The following is an 8,140-nucleotide window of genomic DNA, read 5'->3' as shown; positions in this document are numbered from 1 at the left end:
TGTCTTAGCTTCTCTAGTGCTGGGATTGCAGGTGTGCACCATCACACCTGGTAGAATGATATTTTAGGGTTGTTTGTTGGTTTTTGTTGCGCTTTGGTACCCGGGTTCAAACTCACAACCTCATGCTTGCCAGGCAGGTGCTTAGGCCACTGAGCTAAATTCCTGGCCCAGAACGATATTAAAACGTTACAGAACTCTTAAGAACACTCTGTCCATTAGAGAGGTGTCCAGTGAATATCTGCTCAATGAATAAACAAAAGCCCATCCTATCCTCTGATTTCATTAGGACTCAGGACCACAGCCTGCGAAAGTTCCAAAAGCAGGTAGATTGCTGTGGTTACTCTGCAGAGAGCCTTCTGGTGACTGAAATGTGTGGAGAGCTCCTGACTCCTTCCTGGGGAACCCTGGGCAGCAAGGACCCCCTACCCAACCAGGGAATGCTGGTCTCTGGGTCCCCCCAGCTCCATGCATTAAACCAGGGTCCTCTGCTCAGTTGGGCCGCTAAAGAAAGCTTAAGGGACAGTGATCCTGGGAAGGGGGACACAGTTGAAGCCTTGATCTGCTGTTTCCAGAAAGCCTGAAAGAAGGGAGCCCAAATGAGCCTCTGCTCCGAGAAGCTGTTGGTGGGCGAAGCTGTTGGTAGGAGCAAAGGTGAAGGGAGCCCCCAGAGGGGCGGTCACTTTCCCTGTCCCCTCTTCCTCCCAATGCTAATGCGCTCTGCCTTCGGGGAAGCAGGGGCTGGCTTCCTTCTTAGCTGACCCAAGACATCAACAAGGTTGGATTTCAGACAGGGCTTTTTGTGCTGTGGGTTTTCGTTCACAAGTGGCTGCCAGTGTCCTCATTGATAGGGAACCTCAGAGACTAACAGCTCAGAGCACTGAGGAGAACAGGAGACCTTGGTCATACTGCCGGCAGCCATGACAGTTGAACATGTGCCCTGGGCCGCCCTAGGTCCTTGGCACAGGTGAATGCACTTAAACCCCGGAATAACTGCATGAGCCAAGTGTCACGTCTTAGCCCTTCAGGTGCCAAAACAAAACCTGAAAACTTGCTTTCCACAGCTCTGGGGGCTGGAGGCCCCCTGTCGGGGCACTGGTGGAGGCCCTGTGTCCTGGTGTGAGGATATATGTACCTGTTAGCGGGCATCTTTGCTCGAACAGGAGGGAGCTCTCTGGGACTCTGTTACAAGGGCTGTGCCCTCAGGATCTAATCTGCTCACGACTTCACCCAACGCGATCACACTGGTGACCAGGTTCCAGTACATGAACAGGAGATAAGTATTACACCATTTTACAGTTGGGGTCCAAAGGAGAACTCCCTCCTGCTCCAGGGGACTCCAGTCCTTTCCTGTCTGCACACCTTCAGCAGACTCCAGGAAGCCCACCCACATAATGGAGAACAAACCACTTTATCCAAGTACATACACTTAAATGTCCTGGGTGGCATGCCTAGCGAAGCTAGTGCATAAAATTAACCATCAAAGTAGCCATTATTATGTGCATTTTACAAAGAAATTAGACTAGTATGGCATGACTGTAATCCCAGCATTCAGGAAGCTGAGGCAGGAGGATCACTGTGAAGTCAGCCTGGGCTGCACAGTGAGTTCGAAGCCAGCCTGGGCCACAAAAAAAACTCCAGTTAGGTTATCTCATGAATTCTATCTGACATTTGAGGAAGGAATAAAGCCAAAACTTTTAAGAAAACAACCTTCAAAAAACTGGGCAGAATATTTGAATCTATGCTTCACCAATGCAACTGTAAGGGCATGAAAGCCTATTGTTCATTCTAATTTCTTTACATGGTGCAAGGTATGTGTTCAAGCCTTTTTTGTTTTGTTTTTGCAAATGGACATGAGTCCTTAATCATGATTGAAATACAAATTAAAACCAAAATGAGAGAAAGTATATACCTATTAGAATCGTTAAAAACGACTGACCATTGCAAGTGTTGGAGAAAAACAGAGGAACTGGAACTCTCATACATTGCTAGTGGGAATATCCAAATTGTACAACTACTCTGGAAAAGTTTGTTAATTAAAAAAATATGTATACATATATACACCTACCACAGGCACCGGATGTTCACTTAGGTGTATACCCAGTAGGAGAGGGAGCCCCTGTTCACAGAAGACTTGTGTACAAGGCTTCCTCACCTCGTGCTCTTCTCAGCAGCTTTCTTCCCATTAACCAACTGGAAGCCACCAAAACCCACCAGGAAGTAAAGGGAACAGCCAACTGGAGATATAAACATATTTAGCAATAAAAGAGAGTCGACTACTGGTACAAGCAACAAAGTGGATGAATCTCAAAAAAGCGCGAAAAATAAACCAGACCAAAAAACAGTACAGAGTGTTTTATTCCATTTCTATACAGCACTCTATAATATGGAAACGTGACAGAGAGCAGCTCTGTGATTACCTAGGGAATGAAGCAGTGTGGGAAGCATTAGAAAGAAGCACAAAGAAACTTTTAGGGTGATGGGTATGCTCATTACCTACACTGTGGGAATGGTTTCATGTGCACGCAGAACGAACTGCATCAAAAGGATACTCTGTGAGAATTTATTATGTGTCAAATACATCTCTGTACAATTATTTTTAAAATGCAGGAACCATGATTTGTGTTACACATAAAAAAATTAATGCTTTAGAATTCATTTTTGCACTAACATTGCTTAACAAAACTCACTGTCTAAAAATTCATGTTAAGCCGGAGATTTAGCTCAGCGGCATAAACACCTGCCTGGCAAGCGCAAGGTCCTGAGTTCGATTCCCAGTACCACCAACAACAAAAAACCCACTCATAAAAATCCAGGTAACTAGGTCACGTTGACTGCTGGTGTCTTCTCCAGCAGCAGCAGCAGCAGCAGCAGCAGCAGCAGCAGCAGCAGCAGCAGCGCACGAGGACACCACTGCCTGGGCATGGCGCTGTGTCAGGTAGCAGAAGACGCCAAGAACCCGGAAAGTGAGCGCGGTTAACCCCACTCGCTGGCGGTGACCTCACCCAAGTGTCAAACTCCTAAGAGAGGCAAAGGCGCACGGTTTCCCCTGTGCGCGCAGCAGGATAAACTGATGCGGAAATGCAGGCTCGAGCCTGGGACACCCCACCTGTCAAGGAAACCCCACGATAGTTTGGGGATAGTGACAAGGGGCGGCCAAGGATGTGAAAATCGATAAAAAATGAACAACGGCTCCTTCGTGCCCCAGCCCCACTTCCGCCCGGGCGTGTGAGTGCGTCTGAGCCTGCGCCTGCGCCTGCGCCCGCGGTACCCGCGCATTCCCCTCCGGCGCGCCGCTGGTGCCTCCCTTTTGGGGGTCCGGTGCAGCCGAGGACCGTCCCGCAGCCGACCATGCCCGCGGGCGTGCCCTGGCCCACCTACCTGAAGATGTTCGCCGCCAGCCTCCTGGCCATGTGCGCGGGCGCCGAGGCGGTGCACAGGTACTACCGCCCCGACCTGGTGAGTGGGCTGGGGCCGGGGAGCGGGGTCACGGCGGCCCGGGCGGCCTCTCCGCCTGTGCCGCTCTGTGCCCCTGTCCAGGCCGCGTCCCGCCTAACGCTACCTCGGGGCAGCTCTTGAGCCGTGCCGTCCCCCGGTGTGGCCTGCGCTTGCTGTCCTCTCCCTAACTTCCGGCGGGGCCGGAAGTGGCTGCGCGAGCCCGGTTTCCCGGGCCCTGGGCTCCTGCTGCGGGCTCCTCGCGCTGGCCTGCCGAGGTCGCCGGTCGCAGCGCGCAGTCGTGTGCGCCGGTGCTTGGGCTTTGCTCCGCTGGAACGCAAGCTCCACAAGAGACCGTTTGGTGTCGGGCGTGGAGGCGCACGCCTGTCATCCCAGTACTTGGGAGGCTGAGGCAGGAGGTCACTTGCGAGTTCAAGACTAGCCAGGACTGCAAAGACAGCTCAAGGCCAGCTTGCATTGCATAGTGAGACTGTCTAAAAAAGAAAATAATTATAAAAAAAGGAAGAGAGTTTGGCGTGGCGGAGGTGATCGGCAAATGTGCAGGATGAAAAGCAAATAAAGACCGTCATGGAACGGAGAAATTTAAGTCGATGGTAACAAGCGTTTATTAAATCAGGAACTGGAGATCGAGGGAGGCGGGGACGAGAAAGTATAGTGTAGATCATCGCCAGAGAGTGTGCTAAATGTCACGCTGTGTGCAGATGTGGTGGTTTGCTGCCGGACTCTCCCTGGAGGACTGCCTGGACGGGGTGACATTTAGTCAGCCAACAATGTGTTGGAACTAATTAATTGCAGCTGATTTTCACCACAGTTGGGAAGTATTTATCCCTGTTGTCAAGTGAGGAGACAGAGGTTCACAAAAGTGAAGGAAGAGACTCAAAGCCATAACTTAGGTAAGCCTAACTTTTTTTTTTGGTTCTGGGAATCGAACTCAGGACCGTGTGCATGCCAGGCAGATGCTGTGCCACTGAGCTACATCCCTGACCCCAAAGTCATAGCTCAAATGAGGCAGTGATTAAGGATCTGATACTCAAGCTGTTCGGTGTTTCTGTTTTTTATTTGTATTAATGAATCACACCGTACCTCTGTAAAATACCCATTTGAGTTGAGGGGTGTGCGTTGAGTAAACAACCCCCCCCATCACCCTTCTTTTTTTTTGTCACCACCACTTGTTGGTGGGTGTGTACACACACTCACGAAACACAAGCACAGGTTTTGTTTCTTTCTGCTGCGATCTAGCGATTGGACCCAGGGCCTTGCATGTGGCGCCCGCACCATGTGCCCCCTCAGCTCCTGTATGCTGAAATGCAGATACTCCCTGTGTGGTATGTATTCCAGATGCCATTTGCTCAGTCCCTGTTGGCATCACATGCAGTCCCTACAACCCGCGCTGCCCAGGCTCCTGCTTCCCGCTGCAGAACGCCTCTTTGCAGAGCTGCGGTGAAGCACGGAGAGGCTTCATGGGGAAGAAGGTGACAGTAGTTTCCGTAGAAGCACGGTTTGTTTGATCTCCCTTACATGGGAAGAGCCCCCGGCAGTTCTCACAAAGGAAGGAAAGCGTGAACTTGACCCTGGAGGTTGGCTTGGCTCCCATCTTGTTGTCATTGGTGTCCACCCTGCAGAGCGGGCATCTGCAGGGTCCAGGCCACCTCCGACTGACGGGCTCCTCTCTGGGTGTTTAACGGCCAGGAGGGGAAGCGGGGTTAGGGTGCCACCTGCCTTTAAAGGCCAGGAGGGGAAGTGGGGTTAGGGTGCCACCTGCCCACTCACCCCAAAAGCGCTTCCATTCTTTGCCTGGTCTTGGGAATCGGCCTGGCTGTGCTGCTAGTACTCTTGACTCCTAGCAAAACCTTGTAGTCTGACAGCTAAAGTTTGGGGTGCAGCTCAGTATTGAGACCCTGATGGCCCCGGGGGCCGCGTCCTGAGAGCTTGCTTCCCACTGTCCTGCATGGTGCACCCCAAGAGCCGAGGAGGTGGCTCGTTTCTTTTTTTTTTTTTTTGGTCTTTTTCCTTTTTATCGGTACCAGGGATTGAACTCACGACTGCCTGCTTGCAAGGCAGGTGCTTATGCCGCTGAGCTAAATCCCCAGCCCCATGAGCTAAATCCCCAGCCCCTGAGCTAAATCCCCAGCCCCGGTGGCTCGTTTCTTTCAAGTTGTTTAGGCTGTAACTCGGGTGCCATAACACTCTTACAGGACTGTGGGATTCATCTGAACACTATGCCACGCCTGCACCACTTGTCACCCTTCTGTTGCTTCCCCCGTGGCCGGGCCTCTCTCCTCCGCCCTCCCCTTCCTGCAGCGTCTTCTCAGCAAGCCACTGTTGTCACCTTTATTTTGAGACAGGGTGCTGCTGTGTAGTCCGGGCTGGCCTTGAACTCATTACGCAGCCCAGGCTGGCTTTTGAACTTGTGGCAGTCCTCCTGCCTCAGCCTCCCGGCTGCTGAAACGACAGGTACGCACCACCACACCTGGCTCAGGTCGTGCCACTTCTCAGAGCTGTCTGGAGTGACAGGTGCTGGACGTCCGATGCCCGCCCTTGGTCCCCTCCTCCCTCCTGAGGAACATGCGACAGCCTGGCCTTCCTTGGGAAGGCAGAACCCCGGCTGGCTTCTCTGCAGGTGGGCTTCTGCCTCGTCCACTCTGGGAGAGCTGCACAAACACCGCTGTCGTCTTCCCTCCCGGCCTTGTTCAGAGGTCACCAAGAAGCACAAGAAAGGCCGCTCTGTGTCAGTGGGCATCAGAGAAGTGGAGATCAAAGCCACAGCCAGAGACCACTTCCTGCCCCCCGTGTGGCTGTCGTAGATTGGGCAGCAGAGGTGTCCAGGGCACGTGGAGGCATTCCTACCCCCGGGCATCCCTGGAGAAGTGGCCAGAGGTGACTGCTTTGGAACACACTGGCAGCACCTCCTGTGGGCATTGCGGGACCCAGCGGTTCCAGTTGTAGTTTGTACCCAGCAGACACACAAACCTGTGTCCACTGGAAAACTTAACACAAAGGTAGAGCCAAAGGGTTGATGTAATCCACATGCCTGTTGGCTGATGAATGCATCCATAAAGCATGGTATGTCAGCGCATTGGATTTTATTTAGCAAGGAAAAGAAGCGATGTACAGGTGGATGGCACAGTGTGGCTGGACCTGAAAACATTCAGCTATGTGGAAGGACCCAGTCACAAAGGACCCTTTGTATGCTGCCTCTCCTGTGAGACACCAAAAAGCTGGGTGTGGTGGCACGCGCTTGTAACCTAGTACTCGGGAGGCTGAGGCGGGAGGATCACTGTGAGATCAAGGTCAGCCCGAACTACATACACACTGAGGCTTGTTTCAAGCAAAACAAAACAAAGCAACAGCCAGAACAGGTAAATCTGGAGACGAGACGTTCCAGGGGGCTGGGCATTTGGCTCAGCGGCACAGTGCCTGCCTGTCAGGTGTGAAGTCGTGAGTTCCATCCCCAGTATCAAAAAGAGTTCTGGCGGCCGTGGGGAGGGCTGCCTTGAGATGGGGTGATGCTGCTGGGCGTGGAGCTTCCTTACGCTGGTGGGAATGTTCTGAAACGTACTGTGGTGACTCACAGATACGCGACTGTGTCATACTGAAAACCACTTAACTGTACACTTTTCTCGCGTGGGCCTCATGTGCGCTGGGCAGGTAGTCTACCCCAGAGCTGCGTCCCCAGCCCCAAATTGTATCTCTTTTGTGGGGCAGTACTGAGAACCAACCACGCTCCTTCACACTGGGTTCTCTCTTTAGCCCCTATTTCTTTTCAAATTGAGACAGGGTTTTGCTCCGTCTCCATAACTTGTCCAGGCTGGCCTTGAACTTGAAATCCCCCTGCTTCAGCCTCCCATAGTCCGGAATTACAGGCACATGCCTGCAATCAGCTCTCACTTGTACGATTCAAATGGGAAAATGGCATAGTATGTGAATTATTTCGGAATAAAATCATTACGAAGAAAAGTCATCACAAAAAAAGAAACTCATCTGCTGCCTTTCCTGTCCACTTTCCTGGAAGACCAGGCCGCAGTGGTTTTGCCATTGTCCAGTGGTGCATCCCGCAGTGCGGGGCGGTAGGACCCTGGACTCGGGGTGGGCAGGGGCCTTCGATCCTGCAGCGGTTCTCCTGGGAGAGCCTGGCTGTGGAGCAGGAGCAGGACTCGTCCCGTCACGGTGAGTGAGGGTCTGACACAGCGCGGCGTCTTAGTGTTTTGTTTCTGTTTCTTTCCTAGACGATACCTGAAATTCCACCGAAGCCCGGGGAGCTCAGAACAGAGCTTTTGGGACTGAAAGAGCCGAAACATGAACCTCGGGTTTCCCAGCAATAGGAAGTGCCCAGTACCGCACTGGCAGGGGCCCCGTGCATGGGTCTTGTTTAATAATTTATTGAATCCAACTCCTGGTCCTTCAGCATCCGAATCCGTTACTGTGGGAAGAGACGCTGCAGAGGCCCTTGCTGAGAGGGTGAAGTTTGTGACGCTTTGACCGCTGTCTCTTGAAAACTGCCGAGTTGTATATTCCGAGCTTCTTAATGTGATTTGGAAGATACCGAATAGCCTGTGAAACAGAGCATTTTCACTGTCTCCTGCTATTACAGTTCTGGCTGTTTCTCTGAGTATTCTTGGCTCTCGTAGCCAGTGGGAATTATAAATGCAATAAACAGTGATGTTTGCAATGAGTGCTTGTAGTGTCT

General features: G+C 52.1%; 1 protein-coding gene and 1 long non-coding RNA gene across 2 annotated transcripts; one reads left to right on the top strand and one right to left on the bottom strand.

Moving 5' to 3' along the window:
• Nucleotides 1-2,337: 2,337 nt before the first annotated feature.
• LOC134477404 (uncharacterized) lies at nt 2,338-4,053 on the bottom strand. The gene is made up of 2 exons (XR_010049466.1): nt 3,379-4,053; nt 2,338-3,106 (listed from the first exon to the last, which is right to left on the bottom strand). It is a non-coding gene; the product is annotated as an uncharacterized LOC134477404 (long non-coding RNA).
• On the top strand, nt 3,229-8,125 carry LOC100723489 (ubiquinol-cytochrome c reductase complex assembly factor 6). Its single transcript, XM_003461069.5, has 2 exons — nt 3,229-3,456; nt 7,680-8,125. The coding sequence occupies exons 1-2, from the start codon at nt 3,349-3,351 to the stop codon at nt 7,773-7,775; spliced, it is 204 nt and encodes a 67-aa protein (XP_003461117.1). The 5' UTR covers nt 3,229-3,348; the 3' UTR covers nt 7,776-8,125.
• The last annotated feature ends 15 nt before the right edge of the window (nt 8,126-8,140 follow it).

The sequence above is a fragment of the Cavia porcellus genome, unplaced genomic scaffold, assembly GCF_034190915.1.
Source record: "Cavia porcellus strain 051 isolate PalLab524CR breed Dunkin Hartley unplaced genomic scaffold, mCavPor4.1 scaffold_8, whole genome shotgun sequence".
In the NCBI taxonomy this organism is placed as follows: Eukaryota; Metazoa; Chordata; class Mammalia; order Rodentia; family Caviidae; genus Cavia; species Cavia porcellus.
Note: the sequence above shows the minus strand (reverse complement) of the source record. Positions and strands in the feature narration are given on the sequence as shown.

What these genes read in the sequence shown, in the direction of transcription:
- LOC100723489 (XM_003461069.5), top strand. Translation starts at nt 3,349, where the DNA reads ATGCCCGCGGGCGTGCCCTGGCCCACCTACCTGAAGATGTTCGCCGCC. An exon ending in GGTACTACCGCCCCGACCTG is followed by an intron (nt 3,457 to 7,679) that starts GTGAGTGGGCTG and finishes TTTCTTTCCTAG; the next exon opens with ACGATACCTGAAATTCCACC.